This window comes from Bos indicus, chromosome 23 (genome assembly GCF_029378745.1).
Source record: "Bos indicus isolate NIAB-ARS_2022 breed Sahiwal x Tharparkar chromosome 23, NIAB-ARS_B.indTharparkar_mat_pri_1.0, whole genome shotgun sequence".
In the NCBI taxonomy this organism is placed as follows: domain Eukaryota; kingdom Metazoa; phylum Chordata; class Mammalia; order Artiodactyla; family Bovidae; genus Bos; species Bos indicus.
This window is the reverse complement of record NC_091782.1, coordinates 25,880,737-25,904,617: the sequence shown is the minus strand read 5'-3', so window position 1 is coordinate 25,904,617 and position 23,881 is coordinate 25,880,737. Positions and strand designations below refer to the sequence as shown.

The 23,881-nt window shown below is 47.3% G+C and overlaps 2 protein-coding genes across 10 annotated transcripts in view; one reads left to right on the top strand and one right to left on the bottom strand.

Annotated features, from left to right (window-relative positions):
* The window catches only part of PAQR8 (progestin and adipoQ receptor family member 8), a 115,412-nt gene extending 112,814 nt beyond the window's left edge, over window positions 1–2,598 (bottom strand). For 5 of the 8 annotated variants that reach the window (XR_011563412.1, XR_011563411.1, XR_011563410.1 and 2 more), the window contains exons 1-2: window positions 2,076–2,598; window positions 431–470 (exon numbers count right to left, since the gene is read on the bottom strand). The gene's annotated coding sequence lies outside the window, so the exon portion shown is untranslated. The remainder of the gene's footprint in view (window positions 1–430; window positions 471–2,075) is intronic. The other 3 variants (XR_002183536.2, XR_011563414.1, XM_070778118.1) reach the window with 2 other exon arrangements.
* Window positions 2,599–2,736: 138 nt separating this feature from the next.
* MCM3 (minichromosome maintenance complex component 3) lies at window positions 2,737–20,300 on the top strand. Of its 2 annotated transcripts, XM_019986261.2 has the most exons (17): window positions 2,738–3,028; window positions 4,047–4,159; window positions 4,554–4,762; window positions 5,519–5,649; window positions 8,742–8,980; window positions 9,669–9,777; window positions 10,467–10,620; window positions 10,965–11,096; window positions 11,707–11,915; window positions 14,093–14,267; window positions 14,593–14,719; window positions 15,597–15,747; window positions 16,368–16,508; window positions 17,388–17,491; window positions 17,903–17,988; window positions 18,370–18,439; window positions 19,562–20,300. In XM_019986261.2, exons 1-17 carry the CDS (start codon window positions 2,951–2,953, stop codon window positions 19,758–19,760), a joined length of 2,427 nt encoding a protein of 808 aa, XP_019841820.2. In that variant the 5' UTR covers window positions 2,738–2,950; the 3' UTR covers window positions 19,761–20,300. The 2 variants fall into 2 exon arrangements, with proteins under 2 accessions (XP_070634218.1, XP_019841820.2); XM_070778117.1 differs by lacking the exon at window positions 4,047–4,159 and having other exon boundaries at window positions 2,737–3,028.
* The last annotated feature ends 3,581 nt before the right edge of the window (window positions 20,301–23,881 follow it).

Below are 23,881 nucleotides of genomic sequence, written 5' to 3'. Positions count from 1 at the left end.
TTGCAATTTGTTTTTACTGGCTTCCTGCATACTTTTGCTGTACAAGGAGCCCCCTAGTGTTTCTTCAGCTTAGGAGACTGGTTTAGGTCTACTAAGGGCTAGGGTGGAGAGAAAAAAGATGCAGAGAGAAAGCAAGAATCTGAACAAAAATGGAAACCACAGATGCCGGGCTTCATCAGGTGACACCTGTTTTCTCATTATTGGTAAGTAGAGGAGGGCCACTGGCTCTGCTGGACTCTATATGACATCATACAAATGCCCCTAACGTTTTTTTTTTTTAAGCAACAACGTGATTGACTATCTCTTCTGAACAGTTTGGAGAAGCAGAGCATGACGAAGGAAATACACTTTCTCAGCTCAAAGATCTCACTCCTTAATGAAAGGAAGATAATACAGACTAAATATCTGAATGTCACCGACAAGGACTTACTGTAGAGCACAGGGAACTCTGCGCAGTATTCTGTAATAACCTAAATGGGAAAGCAACAGAAACACATATATGTATAACTGAATCATTTTGTAGTACATCTAAAACTAACATAATATTGTTAATCAACTATACTCCAATATAAAATGAAAACTTAAAAAACATCTGAATGTCTTTCACAGCTGACAATGACATTAAAGTAAATCCAGGCTTTATCCAAAACCATGGCAGGACGGTTCTATGTACAGAATTCCACAACTCTGAATGAAATTGTTGGGAATTCCCTCGTGGTTCAGTGCTTAGGACTGCACGATTTCACTGCTGGGGGCCTGGGTTCAATCTCTGGTCAAGGGACTAAGATCCCACAAGTCCCACAGTAAGGCCAAAAAAAAAAAAAAAAAAGGAAAGGTAAGATTTGGTTTACATATTTCTACTCTTTTGAGTAGAACATTGCAAATAACTTAATTTTTTTAACTTATTTGAACTAAGCTTTCTGGTTCTTTTAGTGTTAATTTCAAGTTGATTTCAGAGCAGAGGCCATTGTCAGCATCACCTTCAATATAGTCATAAACTGATAGTTAAGATCAAGTGATAAAGGCATTCTCAAGTTAATAATAATTAGCTCTTACTACAAACTTGCAAACAGAATCCTCAGCTAGAATTCCTTCCTTTTTTTTTTTTCCCTTTATAAACAAAAGCAGGTAGCCAGATGACAGCCATTTTCCTTTGACTAAGGATCAACGTATCTGCCTGCTACTGCTACTGCTAAGTCACTTAAGTCGTGTCCGACTCTGTGTGACCCCATAGACGGCAGCCCACCAGGCTCTCCCGCTCCTGGGATCCTCCAGGCAAGAACACTGGAGTGGGTTGCCATTTCCTTCTCCAATGCATGAAAGTGAAAAGTGAAAGTGAAGTCGTTCAGTCGCGTCCGACTCTTTGCGACCCCATGGACTGCAGCCCACCAGGCTCCTCCATCCATGAGATTTTCCAGGCAAGAGTACTGGAGTGGGGTGCCATTGCCTTCTCCGATCTGCCCGCTGCTGCTGCTGCTGCTGCTAAGTCGCTTCAGTCGTGTCCGACTCTGCGCGACCCCATAGACGGCAGCCCACCAGGCTCCCCTTTCCCTGGGATTCTCCAGGCAAGAACACTGGAGTGGGTTGCCTTAATACACACATACAACTAGATGGCATATACATTTTGCTTGGGCAGATTATATTTAAGTGTACAGTGAGTCCTGGAGACTTTCAAACATAATTTAATAATTATTGGTCGAAATTTCAGATATAGTTACCAAATGTCTAGTCCTGTTCATTAAGTTAAAAACACATGTAGGGGGGCTGCTCCTTACTGTGCACTGAGTGGTTACAGGGGTGTATACATAATAAAAATTCATTGAGCTGTACATGTAAGATTTGTGCATTTTATTGTAATTTACAAATTACACCTCAAAAATGGAACTAAATATATAAACAAATATGCAATTGGTCTTTTAATTATTTATAATTTCAAATTTGCTGTATTTTAACTACGAGTAGATACTTAAGAGGCTTGAAACACCTTTTTTGTTCTCCTAATTATCTTGCAATAAACTAAGCTTTTTAAAAAGAACTTGTGACCTTCTAATAAGGGGAGAAAGCCTTTAACTTACCCGCTTGCAAGTAGGATGCTGTAGTAATTACGTCCACAATTTCGTGTAACATATATAAGATCATCTCGGAGGGCAGCGGGAAGTGGGGGTGAGACTGGGTAACATCCCGACAATTTTTCTCTCATTTCTCCCTCCTCTGCGGCTTGATATTTTTATGAGGTACTTCAGGCCCCGGTATTCAGTTAGCAAACGAGTCACTGAACTACAAGAACCTCTCCAAAGATGTTATAATTCTATTTTCCCCTCAGATTCTCGAAATTCACTTCTCCCCGTGGATACCACTAGAGACTGGTTGACTGAAAAACATATCCATGCACAACTGATTTGAATATATTTTTTAAACGACTTGCCTTTATGTTTTTATCGCCCTGCGTTCTAAACCTCTGTTCTCTGACGTCTAAGCTACTTTCAGTCCAACAACGGGGCTGAGTTTCTTCACTCTTCAGCAGGGCAGGTAACCACAACTTGAGAAAAAAACCACGAACGTTTGTAAGATTACAGGGGAAAGGGCGACGACTACAACTCCCAGAATGCAGCTCCTGGGTCTCGCGGGCTCTCCAATGACCGGGTTTCGCGAGCATCCTCTCGTCCAATTGGTCCGCTTTTCCGTCAGTAAGGGCAGAGAGGGGAGGGCGCCGGATGGAACATTTCCCGCCACCGCGAGACGCCGCGCGGAAAACCCGGAAAAGAAGCAGCTCTCGATTGGATGCTCGCTGTTGTAGCGTAAGAAAATCAGCCAATCGGAATGTACATACGCTCCACGATACCCCGCCCCCTCCTTGAGGTTACTTTTCTTGGCGGGAAAAGTTGGGAAGTTTTCGCGCCGGGGATTATCAGCCAAAGGCCCTCCGCGCAGAAATTCCCAGGCGGCGAGCATGGCGGGGACCGTGGTCCTGGACGATGTGGAGCTGCGAGAGGCGCAGAGAGACTACCTGGACTTCCTGGACGACGAGGTGAGAGAGGCGCCGAGTCACGAAAGTAGGGCTCTCGGAGACTTAGGGGCCGCGCAGGAGCCGACGAAGGCCGCGGAGACATTAGGGGCTAAGGGAGACCGCGGGGCTCCAGGCTGCGGCGGAGGGGCGGCTGCTCGGGACCTTCCGCCTCGATCTGGTAGCTTTCTTGGCGGCAGAGTCAGTGGTTAAGAGCAATTCTGTAATTTTTCTCTCGAGTGCAAATGGTGGCTAGGTCTCGCGAAAGTCAACAGGTTTTCTCCAAGTGCAAACCAAGTGTAAAGCCCACGTTGACCTTTTAGAGATAGTTCCCTACTCTCTTAATTTGGGGGGAGAGTGGGGAAAGGACCGCGGGAAAACGGTAGTGACCCGCCGCGTTATAGGCCCCCAGGCTGGAGAAAAGGACTTTCTAATTTGGCCGCATTCTTTTTCCATACCTGATGGGAAGCGGAGAAAGAGGGTTGGTACGCAAATAAAGGGGATTTTATAGGCAATTTAGGATTGACAGCCATGGAATATTGCTAAAGCATCTTGGATTGATAGTGCTGTGTTTGTAAATATAACTAAGGCTAGTAAGTTCCTTATATGAGAACTCCTTTTCTGTTACACAGATGATAGGGAAATAAAATATTTTAATTAAATACAAGATTCTGCAAACGGAAAGATACTTTGATATATTAAAAGTACCTTTAATTTACATTTTGACAAGGTTTTTACTTGTCTTTTTAGACTTCTTATGAGCTCGTTTTAATTCCCCATTAAAAGTTCAGAAGTGATGCACACAGAAGAGCTGTTGGTGATAATAGGAATAATAACCGTGAGGAAGTCGTTATAATTTATACACTGGCATTTTAGGGTGTATTTGGAATCCGAAGCTAATGAGTGAAAATGTGGGTGAAATGGGGGCCCAGGTCTGCCACAGAGATTTATATATTTATCTTGCTGTGAGAGCTGCCTCTCTTTTAAAACATCCGGCTTTTGAATTTGTGAGCTGCTGTAGCATGTGGTGGTTATTTTGCAGGAAGACCAGGGAATTTATCAGAGCAAAGTTCGGGAGCTGATTAGTGACAACCAGTACCGGTTGATCGTCAACGTGAATGACCTTCGTAGGAAGAACGAGAAGAGGGCCAACCGGTGAGTTTCCAAGAGTGCATCCCTAGTTCTGAGTGAGAATGGCTCCTCTCTCTTCCCAGGTTGGAGCAAGCTTCCCAGGGGAGGACATGGATGAAATATTTTGACCAGGAAGCCCTTAGTACATCACCCTCACCTGCTTCTATGTTTTTTACTTCTTCTCAAAGTAGATGGTGGGCATTTTCCTCTCTTTCTATGTTCACTGAGTATCATTTCCCCATCACTGAGTTAAAACTGGCCTGCAGCTCTGATGTGTTTTACTGGGGCTTGTAGAATGGCAGGAGAAAGCAGAATCTAGATTTTCACTCCTAAGCTTTGATCAAATAAGAATGTCCACTTCTGTTTTGTGGGTCAAGTTTTTTGAATTCTGTGATCTCTGCCTGATGATTCTCTGCAGCCTCCTGAGCAATGCCTTTGAGGAGCTGGTTGCCTTCCAGCGGGCCTTGAAGGATTTCGTGGCCTCCATTGATGCTACATATGCCAAGCAGTACGAGGAGTTCTACATAGGCTTGGAGGGCAGCTTCGGCTCCAAACACGTCTCTCCTCGGACCCTTACCTCCTGCTTCCTGAGCTGTGTCGTCTGTGTGGAGGGCATTGTTACTAAATGTAAGTGGGCTACAGTTGGAGCCCCACGGAATGGAGGTGGGGTGGGCTTGGGGGTATGGAAGGCAGGAGAGGTGGAATAGAATTGGGGAACTTGCTGCTGCTGCTGCTACTGCTGCTAAGTCGATTCAGTCGTGTCCGACTCTGTGCGACCCCATAGACAGCCTCCCAAAAGGCTCCCTCGTCCCTGGGATTCTCCAGGCAAGAACACTGGAGTGGTTTGCCATTTCCTTCTCCAATGTGTGAAAGTGAAGTCGCTCAGTCGTGTCCAACTCTTAGCGACCTCATGGACTGCAGCCCACCAGGCTCCTCCATCTGTGGGATTTTCTGGGCAAGAGTACTGGAGTGGGGTGCCATTGCTTTCTCCGAGCTTTGGGAGCTTATGGCTTCAAAAAGGTGGAGCACTGAAATTACCAGGTGAAACTTGAAGGAACTCAAGTGTTGCACAATTACTGGGGGAGCTTTGAGTGACCACCTGTGCCAGCGGAATGGTGAATCTGCTGAGAATGGAGGAGTCTTGGCTCCTGGCAGTCTCCTCATTCTGACGCTGCATTTCTCCTGCTGCTTGGTCGGGATCAGCGGTACTTTAAGGTTTTACGTGGATATGGTATTATTCTATGTGTAAATATAAAAATGAATTGATGACAGTTAGTATTGGGAGAGCCTGACTAGTTGGAAGAACATAATTTGGAGTCCTCGTGGACTTGCCTGGGTCAGGTCCCCTTCTCGCTGCTCAGTCGGGTGACTTTCTATTCCTAGGCTCTCTAGTTCGTCCCAAAGTCGTCCGCAGTGTCCACTATTGTCCTGCTACCAAGAAGACCATAGAGCGACGTTATTCTGATCTCACCAGCCTGGTGGCCTTTCCTTCCAGCTCTGTCTATCCCACCAAGGTGAGGGGAATGAATTAGTCGGACCTCTTCAGAGGTGGGGTTCAAAGTTGTTTTTTAATGTAAGTAATTAGGTAATATCTAAAGTCTTCCTCTAGATGTTAATAGGGTGAAAAGTAAGGATTAATTTGAAGGAAGATTGCTAGCCATAGTTTAATATGAAAAGTCCACCATTTTTCTTTTAAGGAAAATATTCTCTTAGGAAATTTGGGAAATTAGGGAAGAGTTGAAGGAAGGAAAAAGGTCACCTAATGTACATTTATCTTTTAGCAAAGTTAAAGTATCATGATTTCATAATCTACATAGAGTAATATGGAAAAATACTTAATGCAGTCATGTTACTCTGAAATCTTTGCAAATATTTAACTCTGGGTTTGAGAGAAGGTTGGCGTAGAGCATGATTTTAGTCTTGGTGTTCAGATTGATTTGACGAGAATGGTGTAAGGCCTTCTTACTTAATGAGACAAAAGAAGATGATTAATACTGATGTCTTTATTGCCAGTATATGCACAACAGTAAGCAAAGAACTATAAATATACAATGTAATTAACAGTAGAAAACAAAATTGATACACGTGAGGGAGGGGGATATAAAGAAATTATTTTCTTGCTGTTAGAACAAAAAGGTAAAAGCCAATGCTAATCATCCAGTCAGTACTCTTGTCGTAAATTCTTTACCTCCATTTCTAGCTTTTCAGTTAAACAAAGAATGTACAGATAACTGTAACAGTAGCAAATTGCTTCCCAGTAGCCGTTTCCCTTTCTAGTCAAATTCATTTTATGTTAGAATTGGAAAAAAAAAAAGTCAAGATGAGAAATCATTAATATCCCAGTTCCAAATTATCTTGCATCTCACTAAAATGGGTAATTTTGAAAAGTTCCCGCCATCCAGTGTTAATTTAGAACGACAGTATCCAGAGGATTGTCACGCACTGAGGAGAACACAGATATAAAGAAGACTCGGTCCTTGTCTTCAGTTTTATCACCTGCTGAGGGAATCAACATATAAGCAAGGTTTTCAGTTCAGTTCAGTTCAGTCGCTCAGTCGTGGCCGACTCTTTGCGACCCCATGAATCACAGCACGCCAGGCCTCCCTGTCCATCACCAACTCCCGGAATTCACTCAGACTCACGTCCATCGAGTTGGTGATGCCATCCAACCATCTCATCCTCTGTCGTCCCCTTCTCCTCCTACCCCCAATCCCTCCCAGCATCAGAGTCTTTTCCAATGAGTCACTTCTTCGTGTGAGGTGGCCAAAGTACTGGAGTTTCAGCTTTAGCATCATTCCTTCCAAAGAAATGCCAGGGCTGATCTCCTTCAGAATGGACTGATTGGATTTCCTTGCAGTCCAAGGGACTCTCAAGAGTCTTCTCCAACACCACAGTTCAAAAGCATCAATTCTTCAGCGCTCAGCTTTCTTCACAGTCCAACTCTCACATCCATACATGACCACAGGAAAAACCATAGCCTTGACTAGACAGACCTTTGTTGGCAAAGTAATGTCTCTGCTTTTGAATATGCTATCTAGGTTGGTCACAACTTTGCTTCCAAGGAGTAAGTGTCGTTTAATTTCATGGCTGCAGTCACTATCTGTGGTGATTTTGGAGCCTCCAAAAATAAAGTCTGACACTGTTTCCACTGTTTCCCCATTAGTTTCTTAGAATTGTAACTGAGTTGTACTTGAGAGCTGTTCAGCCTGTTTCCAGGTGAAATGTGAAGGTCAGAGAGGTGGAATGACTTGCTTATATTCCAGTAACTGATGGCCCCAAGGACTAGGACCCTGTCTTTTTACTCTCAGGCCACTTGGATTTTCTGAGGCACCCAGCTTTCTTTTTCATTAGGATCCCTACTTTCTATAATTTATTCTCCTGGAATTAATTGGGGGGGGGGGTACTCTCCTGATTGCTGTGGCCAAACTTCTTAGCCCAGGACCTGAAATACACCAGACGAGGTGTTCTGGAGACCGTCTAGCATGGTTCTTAAGAGCATGGTCTTTGGTGATCACCGTGGGGGAACTCTAACCTCTCCCAGCTTCAGTTTCCTTACTTGTAAAATGTGAAAAAGGCCTGCTTTGGGAACTTGAGTTGTGGTGATGATCCCACGAGATAATTTTGTGAAGTTACACCACAGTGCCTTGCACATAGTAGGCAGTCTGTTAAACGATAGCTGTTGTGTTTTTAGAAAATTTAAATGGCAAGGAAGTAAAACTTTAAAATGTTTTTTATTCAAGTTTAATATACAGAACCCTGGAGAAGGTAATGGCAGCCCACTCCAGTATCCGTGTCTGGAAAATCCCGTGGACAGAGGAGTCTCGTGGTCTACAGTCCAGGGGGTCACAAAGGGTCGGGCATGACTGAGCATAGCACGCACCACACACAATGAACAGAAAAGCTTACATTGAGTGTACAGCTCAGGGAAATTTCACAAGATGAATATACCATAAAATCAACCATCCAAATCAGGAAGCAGCACCTTACTAGCATTCAGAAGAAGTCCCTCTTGAGGCCACTCTGCCCTCGAGATCCTGACATCTACAGCAGTTACGAGTAGTTTTCTGATTTTATATTTAAAACGCTTGTCTGTGTCGGGCTTCTTTTGTTCAGTGTATGTTTTTGAGATTCACCCATGTGTATAGGTGCACTCCATACATTCATTGCTGCGTCGTGTTCACTTGTATGGATGTGACACACTTATTTAACCATCCTACTGATGGCATTTGGATTTTTCCTAGTTTGGGGTATTATGAGTAGTGCTGCTATGAACATTGTAATATGTGGCTTTGGGTGAACATTTGTGTTGGGTATTAACCTAGGAGTGGAAATACCAAGTCCTAGCACAGAGGAAGTGACAATCTTATACGTACGTGTTAATATAACCACGGTCCCTTATGGCTGTATGTAGATCATCCCTTCCATTTGATGGTTTGTTACTAGGACAGGATTGTGAAGAACTGGAGAAGGTACTTGGGGCTTTATGTTCCTAGATGCTAGTCTTGTGAGGGTATCTCTGAATTATATTTGTTTCTTATAACAAAACGAGTGTGTGGCGTTTCTAAGATAGGGCTGAGGTGACCACTGCTCCATGTGCCTTTTCCAGGATGAGGAAAACAATCCCCTTGAGACAGAATACGGCCTTTCTGTCTACAAGGACCACCAGATCATCACCATCCAGGAAATGCCGGAGAAGGCCCCCGCCGGCCAGCTTCCCCGTTCCGTGGACGTCATCCTGGATGACGACTTGGTGGACAGAGTGAAGCCTGGTGACCGGGTGCAGGTGGTGGGGACCTACCGCTGCCTTCCTGGGAAGAAGGGAGGCTACACCTCAGGCACCTTCAGGTACATGATCCGTCCTGAGGTGTTTGGAATACCGCTGGCAGGGTGCATTCTGGTAGCAGTCTTTCCCGTTTGCCATCGTCCTGAGAGTTACATTAGATGGACAGAACACTGCCTGCCTGCAAGATGAACTGTCTTTTGCTAAAGAGTTGAAATTACTGGTCTCATGGTTACAGCCTCCTGGCTTGCCTGGGGGTTTCTCGCATATTTCCACCTCCCTCCAGTACACTCATTTCTGTAGGTCAGCAGGGGCTGGATTCACAAGGTGAGGCGCCATGAGCATACTTGTGTCATGCGTGCCAAGTCGCTCCAGTCATGGCCAACTGTCTGCGACCCTTTGGACTGTAGCCCCCCAGGCTCGTCTGTCCATGGGATTCTTCAGGCAAGAATACTGGAGTGGGTTGCCATTTCCTTCTCTGGGGGATCTTCCCAATGCAGGGATTGAACCCGTGTCTCTCGTGTCTCCTGCATTAGCAGGCAGGTTTTTTACCACTAGTGTAGCTGAAGAGAATCAGTGATTGAATTCAGAACAGCTTTTCTTTTCTTTTTTTCTTCCTTACCCCTTCTTTCCTCCCACCTCTCCCTCCCCTCTACTTCCTTTCTTTCCTGATTTGCCATTCTAGGTTAGGAGCCTAAGAAGGTCTTGGTATTAGCAACTGAAAAGAGCCTCATGCTTTCCTCTCTGTCCCAGGACTGTCCTGATTGCCTGTAACGTGAAACAGATGAGCAAGGACGTTCAGCCTTCCTTCTCCGCTGAGGACATAGCCAAGATCAAGAAGTTCAGTAAAACCCGTTCCAAGGTCTGGACCAGTCCTCTGGGCATCTGAGGGTGGGGATAGATTTATTAGGGTCTTTTTTGGGCATGGCCATCTTTGTCCGGGATCAGGAGGAGGGTCAAGGTTTTTTCTCTGAAGTATTTGGTGCCAGTTTCTAGTTTTGAGTTAGTAAGCAAAAGGGTGTTTTTCTTTAATATTTCTGTTGTGCTCCCTGTTAAGTGAACCTAATATAAATATTATTAGAATAGTAGTTACAATATTAGTGTACAAAGTCTATATGGGATGTATCAGTGATACATTGATTGTTATTTAAATTTGAAATGTGTTATTTTTGTTTTAGTTCTTATTTTTCTTTAAAAAATTTCTGTCTTTAAAGACAGAATGCCCATATTTAGAACTGAACAGAATATGTGTATGTGTGACAAAGGTTACTGCTAAAGTGCAGTACACATTAAACCCAAAACGTTTTGGGCCTGGAAACGCTTTTTGTTTTCCTTAAAAATTAAAGCTCCAAGCAGGAGTTGGAATCCAGGCTTTCTCTGTGTCTGTCCTGATAATGTTGCGATCAGTGTGAAAGTCTTGGAGTAGAAGCTTTTACAATTAGAAACAGCATGTTTCTTCAAGCATCTTCTGTGGCCTGAAGTATGAAGCCAGCTCATCCAACCCCAGGGTGTTTCTTCAGGCTTTTCACTGCATGGTTGTCCCTCCTCTAGGATATCTTTGACCAGCTGGCCCGGTCGCTGGCGCCCAGCATCCACGGGCACGACTATGTCAAGAAAGCGATCCTCTGCTTGCTGTTGGGCGGGGTGGAGCGAGACCTCGAGAACGGCAGCCACATCCGTGGGGACATCAATATCCTCCTCATAGGTATGGTGTGGGGACTTGTGTGGCTGCCTGGTCTTCCCCTGTGGGGTGTGGTTGCGGAAGTCTGGCATCTGTTAATGTGTGTGTCTGTACCTAGCTGTGTTTCAGTTCCTTTAAAGGGCAGAAGTCTCAAATGAATTTTTAAAGTTATGTCTTTATTATTTCTGGGTTCTCTGATTTTTTAATGTCTATTCTTCCAGGAATGGTAAAGGAAAAATTGAAAGAAAAACACGAACAACCCGTTACTATATATTTCTGTTGTGTCAAGATCTGTGCTAGAAAAGCAGCATTGGCTGGGGGCGGGGGTTGGGGGTTCCGAGAGTCACCGCTGCCCTGTCCCACTACAGGAGACCCGTCGGTCGCCAAGTCCCAGCTGCTGCGGTATGTACTATGCACGGCACCGCGGGCCATCCCCACCACCGGCCGGGGCTCCTCCGGTGTGGGTCTCACAGCCGCTGTCACCACAGACCAGGAGACAGGTAAGGGTGGAAGGGTCCTTGGCAGAGGTCTGGCGGTGAGATGAGCATAGATGCTTTGAGCTTGCTCTGGGCCCTGGCTGGTGTTGGGAAGATACACCTGAGAGGTTAGAGTAGGCCTGCCTGGAGGGGACTGAGTATCTGGCAACAGTGAATGAATGATGTAAATGGTTTGGGTGGCCCTCTAGTGACAAGAATGTCTCCTGGAAGGCTGTCAGAGAGAGTTCTGAAGGAGAAAGCTGACATTTGAAGAGAGAGAAAAATGAAGATTGTTACTACTTTATGCATTAGAGGAAAGGTTTTGAAGGCCAGTGAAAAGAGAACAGAGATCTAGTTGGGAAATGGCTTGAAGAAGGTGAGGCTCAAAGAGGAAATCTGTGAAGGAAGGCCGTTGGAGGCTGGCTGCTTAGGTATCAAAGTGGGACAAGTAATACTGTCCAGATCGGAGCTTAAATAGATGACCCCAGGGTCTGCTCCGAGTCTTAGAAGCTGACACCTCTTCACTGCGTTCTCCCGCTTATGTGATGGCGCAGGATGCTTAGAAGTAGATTGACATCTCCCCCCGTCCCCCACAACCTGGATGGTAGTGTGTTTTTCCCTCCCCACCTCCCAGGTGAGCGCCGTCTGGAGGCGGGGGCCATGGTCCTGGCTGACCGAGGCGTGGTCTGCATCGATGAGTTTGACAAGATGTCTGACATGGACCGCACGGCCATTCACGAGGTGATGGAGCAGGGCCGAGTCACCATCGCCAAGGCCGGCATCCACGCCCGCCTCAACGCCCGCTGCAGTGTTTTGGCAGCTGCCAACCCCGTCTACGGCAGGGTGAGTGGAGTCGGGCACTCACCTGCTGTCCTCACCTTCATTTGGTTTTGCTGAATAACTGGGCTGTGGAGTTTATTCCAGGTGACCCAGACCACAGACTACAGTAAGTTCGTCATCTTGCTACTGCCATTGGTTTAGGACAGTGGTTCCTCACCCATTCATCCACATCAGAATCCCCTGGAAAGTTATTTAAAACACATTTTTAAAAATACAAGGAGGAAAACCAAAGTGACCTGCAGCATCACAACGCAGGTAACTGATTGACATTGAAATGAGAGTACTGTACGCAGGTGGTGGAAGGGTTTATGAACAGAGCAGAGAGATATAATAAGGAGATTAATAGCCCGCCTTCTCTCTCCTGTTCGTTTCCCAAGAGAAAACCAGTGACAGCTCTTGAGTGCTTCAGAAAACCAAAACTTTTTAAAGCCTGTGCCAGTAAATACATTATCTCCTTGTTAAGAATTTATCTATTTGTCTTTGTTTCTTGGTATGACTATGATGTGCTTAGGTGTAATCTTTTATATTTATGCAGCTTGGGGTTTGCTTAGTTTAGGGGGGGTTGATTTTTTTTTTTTTTAAGCAGCTGTCTACTATTCCATTGTATGGATGTACGATAATTTGTTTAGCGAGTCTCCACGTGCTAGACATTTGGTGTGTTCCCTTTTTCCTGCCTGCTGTTATGACTGAAGCTGCAGTGAATACCCCTTAATGTTCATCGTGTTAAACATTTAGGGATGAATACTTGGCAATGGGATTACTGGATTAACAGGTACATGCATTTTATGGTAGAGATTGCCAACTTGCCCCCTTTAAAGACTGTACCATCGTTATACTGTTAACTAATATTTACAGATGCTTTACATTTACTATCTCCTTTCATTCACTAACTGTGTGAGGGAGGAAGGTATTATCTTCATTTTACAGATGAGAAAATGAAAGCATAAAAGGTTAAGTAACTTGGTTGAGTCACAAACCAGAAAATGACAGAGAGGGTTTGAAGCCAGAGCCCGTGCTGTGCGCTGACAGTTTATGATGCCACAGTGCATGAAAACACCAGTTTTGGTAGCGTATTTAAACATACAGGTGCTCAGTCCCCAGCCCAGAGTCTCTGAATCCAAATCTCTGGATTGGGGCTCCTGGGGGCTATGGTTTAGGAAGGTGCTATAGGTTGGTTCTAATGGATTAGTGTGGGTTGAGAAGCATACGATTTTTAGATGAATGATAACATGTGATATGTCATTCTGAAGGATTTATTTGGCAAATGTAGGGAGAAAATGGAGAAGGCAATGGCACCCCACTCCAGTATTGCCTGGAAAATCCCATGGGCGGAGGAGCCTGGTAGGCTGCAGTCCATGGGGTCACGAAGAGTCGGATACGACTGAGCGACTTCACTTTCACTTTTCACTTTCATGCATTGGAGAAGGAAATGGCAGCCCACTCCAGTGTTCCTGCCTGGAGAATCCCAGGGACAGGGAGCCTGCTGGGTTGCCGTCTATGGAGTCGCACAGAGTTGGACACGACTGAAGTGACTTAGCAGCAGCAGGGAGAAAATGGCAGGTCCTGAAATGTGAACGCGATCAGAATCGTTAATGTTACCTGCGAGATTGTCAGGCCTCTGACTGGGGAGCCATCGGCTGGTAGGCCTAGAGTTGAAGGATAAGAGTATGGGCGTTCTTGAATCCCAGGAAAACCTCCCTGGGTCCTTAAGATACTGTGGCTTATAGATTATCATCCATTTTTGTTGAGATTTTATCCAGTACCTTCTGAGTAAGGAGGCCCAAGGTTTCAGGTGTTTCTGGCTTAGCTAGCTCATCATATCTTCATCACAGGTAGAAAGAGGGACTCATCTTCCAGAGCTGATCTACCTGAGAGTGAGAGCAGAATGAAGCTGGAGAAGGAGGAGGCTGGCTCTTAGACCCACACTCGCCCTGTTAAGAGGCACTGGAGCTGGGAGGTTGGGGCTCTGGTCACAGAGCGTAGTTCAGGGAAGGGCTGCACACAGAGGAGATGAATTCCGTTTTTTAGAAGCTTTGAAATGCTTTACTTCTTCACGGCTTGTTCGGTTTGTGTTCGAGGGTCTAGTCTTCTGTTCTCTCCCATGGCTGATCTGGCATTCTTGTTCTTTCTTGTGATCGATGTTGTCTCCCTGCTCCTTTTCTCCGGTGTTCCCCCTACAGTATGATCAGTACAAGACCCCCATGGAGAACATCGGGCTGCAGGACTCGCTGCTGTCCCGATTTGACCTTCTCTTCATCATGCTGGACCAGATGGATCCCGAGCAGGACCGGGAGATCTCAGACCATGTCCTCCGAATGCACCGCTACAGGGCACCTGGAGAGCAGGATGGTGACGGTGAGGCGGGGGGATGGACCAATGAGGGGCGCCCAGACACAGGCCTCGCCCAGGCCCAGCCCGGGGTGGTGGGCGTGGCAGCATCTGGGATGTGGAAGGCACCCCCGCCTCCCTGGTTCCTACGGTGTGTCTCTTGTCCATTTTGGGGTCTGAGAGCACCTCTGAGCATCTCCTGTGGACCAAGTGGCCTCCTTGTTTGTGGGGCCCACGTGTCTGCTTCCTTCTGGGTCCATCCTTTGTGAGTCTTGCCTGTCTTCAGAAGAAGCGATTTTTCTCTGGATTCAGCTCTTTCTTACTCTCCCTTCTCCTGACTTGGGCTTCTCAGCTATGCCTCTTGGCAGTGCTGTGGATATCCTGGCCACAGACGATCCCAACTTCAGCCCTGATGACCAGCAGGACACCCAGATCTACGAGAAGCATGACAACCTTCTGCACGGGATGAAGAAGAAGAAGTAAGCATTCTCCACACCTCCTCCTTGAGGGAACCTGACATCTGTGTCACGTTAGAGCTGCCCGGCCAAGGTCATGCTTGGAGTCATCATCATGGGGATCTGTTTTCTTTTCTGGATTCGCAGAATTTTACATGGTCACTTGCCTTGTGAATGTTTGTGGGTGATCAAGCCTAGGTTCTGGTCTTTTCCTAAAATGGAAGGCTTTGACGACCCGCCTGACCTGTGATGGGTGTGTCTTGTTACCCATATATGTGAACGGCCCTTTGCGTGCACGTTGAAGGGGTGGTAGATCACAAACACTGGAAAGTCTGCAGTAGGTTTGGATAAAGGAGACTTGTGCTCAAGCACTCAGAGCCTGACAGCTGTGCTGTGCTCAGTCGCTTCAGTTGTGTCCCACTCTTTGTGACCCTGTGGTCTATAGCCCACCAGGCTCCTCTGTCCATAAATTCTCCAGGCAAGAATACTGGCGTGGGTAGCCATGGCGTTCCTCTATATTTGGCTGTGGTGCAGTAGGAAACACTGTGTACTCTTGAAACATACTGGTTTAAGAATGTAGAATTTGGAGTCAGAAAATGAAATTTGAGTCCACTTAAAATTCTCTGAGCCATACTTCTCCCACTGATAAAGTAGGACAGATAACACCTAAACTACCTACGTCACAAGTAATTCCTAAGTAATACTATAGAATTAAATAAAAACCCGTGACAGAGTTTTGTACATGTCCTGTATAAAAGGGGTTTGTGACACTGGGTTCCAGGCCATGTCTGCCCTGTCACGTGACCCCGACTTCCCCGAGGAGGGGCAAGGCCACGACCCCAGGCAGGTGCCCAGGCTAGGGCAGGGGAGTGACATTCACCGTGTGTGTGTGTGGGTCCAGGGAGAAGATGGTGAGTGCGGCGTTCATGCGGAAGTACATCCACGTGGCCAAAATCATCAAGCCGGTGCTGACACAGGAGTCGGCCGCCTACATCGCGGAGGAGTACTCACGCCTGCGCAGTCAGGACAGCATGAGCTCGGACACCGCCAGGGTGAGCCCGCCGCGGGGACGGACGGTGACCCGGAGAGTGGGGACCGGAGCCCCTCAGGATGAGGCTGGGGAGGGAGTGCCCGCTCTCCAGGAGCACTGGAGTCATTTTAGTGTCGTGATTCCTTCCCTTTTGCTCTCTGGCCTGAAGGGCTTCCTATTACACCATTGCTTGTCATCTGGGCCTCAGTGGGTTCACCCACCTTTAGAAAGAGTGTCCTCAGATAACCCCTCTCATAACCACCGCCCCCTGACTTGTGGGTGTGACTCTGGACAAAGTATGTGAAGCTCTTCGAGTCCCCTTTTGCTCATCTCTAAAGCTGTTCCAGGTTGTTAATGGCTGACACTGAACATAAAAGCGGGGTCCTGGCGTGTGGCAGGCCCTGTGGAAAGGGTCTTCCCCACTGGCCTCCCTCCGGCCAGGAGACACCTGGTTGAATTCTTCCCTGGTCAACTCGTCTCCCCTCCCTCAACCCTCTGTCATGTTTTCCCGGTTACTTTTCTTTTGGAATTATATGTAGTTTTTTTGGCTAGGTGGCTTGGACTTCCCTCCCCGTGCAGGTGGGTTTGATGGGCACGCTGCGGGGTTTCTGGAGGATGGTTCCCCCTGTTCTCTCCCCGCAGACGTCTCCAGTGACAGCCCGGACCCTGGAAACCCTGATTCGCTTGGCCACAGCCCACGCCAAGGCCCGCATGAGTAAGACTGTGGACCTGCAGGACGCAGAGGAGGCTGTGGAGCTCGTCCAGTATGCTTACTTCAAGAAGGTGAGTGTCCAGGTGCTGTGCCTGCAGCTCCTCTGAGTGGGTCGTCTGTGCTCGGGCCTCCCAGCCATGCATGGCTGACCCTGGCATCTGGAACATTGGCAGAGAGCAGTGGCGTTTCCAGTGCCCTCCCTCTCCAGTGGTTCTCAGCCATGTGAGAACCAGCACGTGAGAACCAGCTGGAAGGCTTTAAAATACTGAAGTCAGAGCCCTTGGAGGCCTCAAAGATTCTGGTTTCATTGATGAGCAGCACCTCAGCTGACGGCTCCTCTGTCTGCTCCTTCTTTTGCCTCTTGAAGAAGCAAGTGTTTCCAGAGTCTCAGCCTTCCTCTTGGCAGCTTCTTCAGGTGTCCTTCACACCTGCTGCTCCTCCCAGAAGTTCCCGCATGTCTGCTGCTGTGACACAGTGTGTGTCTGTCTTGTTACACAGTGGGCCTGGAGGCCTCGACTCCCTTCTCCACCTTGTCCTCCTCACCCACCAGTCGGATGGATTGTAGCCCTTGGGGGTTCAACTGTGGGTCTGATGAGATTTTCTTGACAATCTCTTTGCTCATGTGGGAGTTGTCTTAAACACCTAATCTACAAAGAAATGGCTTGTTCTTCCACTTAAGCATTATGGGATAGACTTGTTCTCATTCACTTCTGTATTCAGTGGACACTCCTGGAGTGCATGCTCTGAGAGGGATGTGGCACACGGCTCCCAGCAGTTTTAAAGATGGGTCACAGCCGACCCCCTGACCCCAGTCCTAGGCTCAGGGATGAGCAAGGCCAGGGCATCAGACCCAGGGGGCTCTCTGCTGCTGCTGGTGGTCGGGCAGGTGGAGCTGTTCAGTCCCCAGCATCCATGATCCTCCCGCCCACCCACACGTGGTTTGGTCCTAGGTTCTCGAGAAGGAGAAGAAACGTAAGAAGCGAAGTGAGGATGAATCGGATGTGGAAGATGAAGTGGAGAAGAGCCAGGAGGACCAGGAGCAGAAGACGAAGAGGTTGGATGGGACGCAGAGGAAGGAGATGAAAGGCTCTGGTGTCGGGGGCGGCGGGGGGAGGAGGGGCAAGGCTGCAGGAGGGGTTGCCCAGACCAACGCTGCAGAGGGTTGGAGGGTGGAGGTGACTTGGACAGAGAGCGTTACAGCCCTCTTTGTCCTTTTGTGAGGATTTGGGCCTCTTTCCTGCTAGAGAAGCTCTGGGAGACTGCTGGGTTCACATTTCAGAAGTCTTTCCTCCGGATTCTCATTTGAGGCCTGAGACTGAATTTCTGAGGGTGGGCGACAGGGAGAGAGCCTTGGGAAGCAGGGCCTGCTTGTGCTGTAGTCCATGGACCTTTGGTCTCTTTGAGAAAAGGCAGCGGTTTGTACAGGCCTGGGCCCAGCATTCCATTTGGACTACTGGTGTTTTAGGAGGAGGATCTGTCCCTCGGACGCCAAGGAGGGGGACTCCTATGACCCCTATGACTTCACCAACACGGAGGAGGAAATGCCTCAGGGTGAGCAAGCAGCCTCCACTGGTAAAAGGGTCTGGGTTGCCCGGCTCTTTAATGCTCTGTGTTACGCATTTGCGTGTGGGTTCCCACTCGGCTCCCTGCTTGGAACCCTGTGTCCAAGAATCGAGGAAACTCAGAACTTTGGAAATAAGCTTTGCCCCCTCGTCTGCCTCCTCGGTGCACCATGCTCTTTGCCAAGCCTGGCGCGAGTGTCCCAGATAGCATGGGCTCTGGAGCTCCTGCCTGACCGGAGCCTTTCTTGAAGCTGCTTTGGCTGGCCCCATGTGAGCCCCAGGGTTGCAGGCTCAGGGTGGAGAGGGGCCTCTGGGGTCGTGGACATGGCTTCACCTTGTCCTCTGCTCTCTGTAACCTTTTCCCCTCAAGTGCACACTCCAAAGGCAACAGACTCACAGGAGACCAAGGAGTCCCAGAAGGTGGAGTTGAGTGAATCCAGGTGAGTAGGGAAGGACCTCTTCCCTGGAGGTAGGAAACAAGCTGTTATCAGCAGAGCTCAAAACTAGAGGCCCAAGGGTTTCTAGAATGTTTTCTATTCTGATGACAATTTCAAGCTTGAAATAAGTTATGAAAATTGTGTAAAGAACTCATACATTTTTAGAATCCCCGGTTGTTTAGGTTTTACCATTTGCTTCATAAATAATTCTCTGTGAGAATTTAAAACCTGATCCCTTGTGCCATTAGGAAGAGGAGTCTTAGAGCAAGGATAGAATTTGTGTCTCACTGAAGCCTTGGAGTCTTCTCAGTAGGTTGTGTAGGTATACTTAAAAAATATGTATGTTTTTTCTTCTCACTGGATGGTTGTCATTTGTTTTGAGATAATCAGTTTTTACCAGTAGAGGTTCAGAAACAGTTTTATCTAAAAACTTTTTGTTTACTGGATACCAAAGGAGCTCCATGGCTAAGGTTTGCTTTTTTATTTTAATACCTTAACATACACAGTGTCTTCACTGAAAAAAGTTGAAACACATTATAAAGTATTTAGGTAGAAACATTAAGATCAAGCGTAAGTCCAGTCTCCAGGACAGCGAATGAACTGTATCTGAAAGCACTCTCTGAATCTTGGAGGTCTGTCTTCAGTGACTGCAGGATTCCCATAGTATGAACGTGTGTGTTCTTGTGTTTTCTGATGAGGGATGTCTGGCTTTCCTAAGACTGCTCTTCACAGTAAAACACAATCTTAACGTATGTCATTGCAGCGATGAGGATGGAGCTTTGGGGTTAGTTTCTAGGAATGGATTCCCAGAGTCAGAGGAGATGCACCTCAGAATTATAGCACATGTGGCTAACTTGGCTTGCAAAGATGTCATCCCACTTTGCGTTTCTGCCAACAGTGTACAGATGCCAGTTTTCCCTCATCCTCAGTGGCCTTTGGTTTTTAAAATGCTATTATTTCTCTACGGGCAGGAAGCTCTGTAACACAACCGCTTAGCTCTGAGGGAGAAGCTTGGGTGCGGAGTGGCCATCAGAGGCAGTCTGTAGGGGACACTGAGGCTCACGGGCTCTGACGTTGTTGTGGCGGCTTCCTCCTCCTTCACCCTCTCTCTCCCGTCCTGGGCAGGTTGAAGGCCTTCAAGGCGGCCCTCTTAGAGGTGTTCCGGGAAGCTCATGCACAATCGGTTGGCATGAATCGCCTCACGGAATCCGTCAACCGAGACAACGAAGAGCCCTTCTCCTCTGCGGAGATCCAGGCTGCGCTGAGCAGGATGCAGGACGACAACCAGGTCATGGTCTCCGAGGGCATCGTCTTCCTCATCTGAGGGCCCTCGTCTTTGGACTGTGGGATCCGGCCAAGAAAGTTCCTTCCGGTTTCCTCTTCGCCCTCCCCCCAGCCCAGCCTTTGCCTTCATTCCCTGAATGTCAGTGTTGAACTGAAGTGGAGGACAGATGACAAGCAGAGTCAAGACTTGGTGGAAGCCTGAGGACGGGTCAGGAAAACTGCCGTGGGGTCAAGAGAAGGTGGACGGGACCAAGGCGATGCGTCTTCACTGCACAAGACTAAACCACAAGGGTCCTTCCCCATCCCCACTGCCCGTCCCAAACAAGCCACACCATTCTTCACTGTAGACGGCACAACTTCTGAGTATGTTAGGGGGTCACAGCTGGTTTCTGTTCATGTGTTGGCTTCCACCCCCCAGCACTTTGGTCTAGAACAGACTCTGGTGGTTCTGTGCTGATGGAGAGAGAGACTGAGGCAAGTCCTCAGACCTAGAAAGCTTGCTTTGCGGTAGCACCAGTTAAGACTCATATGGAATTTTGACCCAAAAGACATTAAATAAACACTCATTTTTTGTACTCTCCACGTGGCCTTAATACTGTGTGATTTTTTTTGGACACATTTCATTGTATTTTCTGCCAGCGTTCCACCCGGTGCGATGGGCTGCCTGCGTTTGCACCGTGTCACCAATAGGTGGCAGCAGGCCGCCGTGCTCTCTGGGGATTAGGCCTTCGCGGGGCTGATTTCTTCCCCAAGGACATCAGCATTTATGTTAAAACTGCAAACCAAACCTTGCCAATTCAGAATAGCTTAGTGGCCACAGAAGGCCAGTGTGTGAACGTCCAGGAGAGTTGACCCTTTGCATGGCTTTGCTGAACAGGAATCAAAGCCCCTTCATGCAAAAATAATAACCCAGTATGTCAGACCCTCAAAATCGGTGAATTCTTGCCCATTAAGAGATCCCCTTACATGTAGGATTTTTGTGAAGCCTCCTAACTCCTGATGTCCAGCCCTTGGTGTCTGTTTGCCAGAAGTCAGTGGAGGCTCCAGGGCAAGACTTCTATCCTCTGTATGGTTTTGGTAGCTTCTGAGGAACTTTTGAGGTTATTTAAAAAGAAAAAAAAAAATTGTGACTCGATGGGGGCCTGGGTTGCATGGATTGGAGGCTGCCCCCGAGAAGAGGTGGTGTGGGTTCCTAGCTGTGAGATCTGGGAGCTGCTTCCTTCTCCTTGTTGCTGAGGGGGCCTGTCACCCTGAGGCCATGAAGCAGTAGTGGGGAGTTCAGTTTTATCTTCATGTTTTTTTCACAGATGTGAAATATCAAATTCTGTTGGCAGAGCCCCAGGGAGTACAATCCAGGGAGTGAGCAGTGATACCAGAGGAGGACTTGGATGGAACTGCATACTGGCAGCAAGTCTCGTATTGTGCGGGTTGAAAATAGAGGACTTGATGCTCTGGAGGCCTCGAGGTTGGGGATACACATACATGTCTAATGTGTCAGTGAAGAGTTGAAAACTACAAAATATATGCAAATGAGAGCTGAAGGAACTGAGGGGCCAAGAGAGTCAGGACAGGGTGGGAGCTTTTGATGTGGTGTTATAGGAAGAAGAGCTAAGGTCTCCTCAGGGGAGCATTTATTAGAAGGCCGAATGCTATGTCAATGGGACTTTCGTCCTCTCTCCTTCACACCTGATGAAACAGGCACGCACGGGGTGGGAGAGTAATCAGGTGAATGAGGTGATTCGGCAACAGCTGTAATACCACATTTAGCCATAAGAACAGAAGGTAGAAGAGTATCAGCTGTCAAAATAGATGTTACCCGTATTAAAATAACCTGACTCTTAGGTACTCAGTGAATCTCCACGTTGAGTTTCTAAAAATGTGTGTGTGTTGTTTCCCAACTTGTAGCAACAGAAGAGCATTTAAAGGAAATAATTGCTGAGCATTTAAAGGAAATAATTCTTACTTCTTGCCCAGAGACCCCCTCTTCCTGCTACAAGGACCTGAACGAGGCTGCTGGGCAGAGGGGATCTGGTGTGAGTCAGCGTCGTCTGAGGGTGTTGCTGTGGCCACAGATGGCAGAGGTGGCCCAAATACCAGGGGAAAAAACACTTCTTTCCAAAAGAGAAGTTTGTTTCCATTTATGTGTGCCATCTAAAAGAGGTCAAATACTTTGGGGGTCTTTGAGAAATCAATTACCTCTTGAAAGATTTTATGTTACCTTACTCCTGAACCCTCCTAGATAAACAACATGTCAGGGTGAGAGGAGAGCTGTCAAAACAGACAGTTGGTCAATGTGGATGGAATCCAGTCCTCTGCCACTTACCAAAGAACTTCAAGTGTTGAGCTGCTAATTCATCTGTAAAATGGGGCTAACTTCTGCCTTTGCGGGGTGCACCTCACCTTTGTGAGGTGACTGAGGGCAGCTGTTAGGTGCTAGCCAGCAGGGAAATACTCCATGGTTCTGCCCTTATCACTGTAGATTCCAAATTTCAGTAAAACAAAGTGAGTCATTTTGATGTGTGAAAAAGACTCACTATCCTTGGATTGAAATCATTGAAAACGATTTCCCCATGTGGAGTCCCAGAGCTCTGTCCTCTTTCCTGCCTTTCCAGGCCTTTCCTTTCTTTAAAAAAAATTTTTTTTTGTTTGTTTTGATGTGGACCATTTAAAAAATCTTTTTTGAATTTGTTATAGTATTGCTTCTATTTTTATGTTTTGGTTTTTTGGCCAGGAGGCATGTGAGATCCTAGCTCCCTGACCTGGTAGCAAACCCGCACCCCCTACCTTGGAAGATGATGTTTTAACCACTGGGCCCCCAGGGAGGTCCTTCCAAGCTTTCCTTGATGGTTCCTGACCTCCAGTCCAAATAGCTCTGACCCAGGTCCATCTCACAGGGAGGACCCCTGCCTTGGTGTATGACAATGGGCTCTTGGCTGTCTCCCAGGGACAAAGCCTGCTCAAGGTGGGCAGTGTCACCTCGGGCCTCACAAGAGCCCTGCAAGGTGGGATCATCATGACAACATGGATGAGGAAGGAAAGGAGGGGAAACACTCCCTGAAACCAAGAATCCATAGGTTGTACCCTTCTCATTTTCCCTGAGTTTTCAACCCACCCATTGCCCTAATGACTCCAGACTTTTCCTGGGGTGAGGTTTCCCCAGAGGCTGTGGTTGGTGGAATCAGGCAGGTGCTGGGGGTGCCCTGTGGGTCAGCTCCCCGGCTGCTCCATCCTCATACCAACTAAGTCCTTCCCTCCCCGAGTGTCCCCCTTCCCTCCCCAGGAGCCAGGTGCCACCACTTCCACTCAACGGGAGGGGATTTGAAAGGTGGGGCATCGTGCCCTGGTTCTGGATGGGCAGGTAATCTCCCCCGAGAGCCTAAAGCTGGCAGAGGAAGTGAGACACACACCCCCCGCCCCTCACTGGGCAGCAGGGACCCTGAGCTTGAGTTCCTTTCCGGCAGTAAGTGGCTGAGTTCATGTGCCAGGCTGGCTGAGCCACTTCCTTACAGGGAAGTGCTTGGTTTCTTGATCTGGAAGAGGGGGTGGTTGAAGTAGGTGATGATCTCTGAGGTCCCTTCCAGTAATGCATGAGACACCGGGGTCACTTCTACCCAGAAAACACATTAGCCCTGGTACCACTTGGAGGCAGGTCAGAATGAGTCTACCATCCTGTTAAACACATTTTTTAAGGTTAGTGATATTTGTGCTTCTCAATTTTGTGACTGGAACTCCAGGATATTTCCCACTGTCTCAGGGAATTGTATTCAATTCCTAGAAAAAAAATTAGAATAAAATTAATTTTTATTTAACTTCACTTTAATTGGTTTTAATAAGTTCTTTTTCTTTTTTTTCCTGGTTTGCTGCCTCGGTGATGAATGCTGGTTTCTGCCTGGTTCTTTACTTACTAGAATGGACTCCTACCTCATTCTCTTCTGTTTTCCCTCAAGGGAGAGAATTAAGATTCTAAATTCTTTTCATATCATACCTTCAGTAACACTGGCAATTTAGAGTTATGTAATTGGTAAGTTCTTCCTATCATTACACATAACAAATGCAGAAAAGGCAACTGTCTACCACTTTACAATCTTTGAGAACCAGAGGTGATAAGTTGGTAGAGTGAGACATCTTAAGAGCTGTCATTGAAACCATCTGATTGCATGT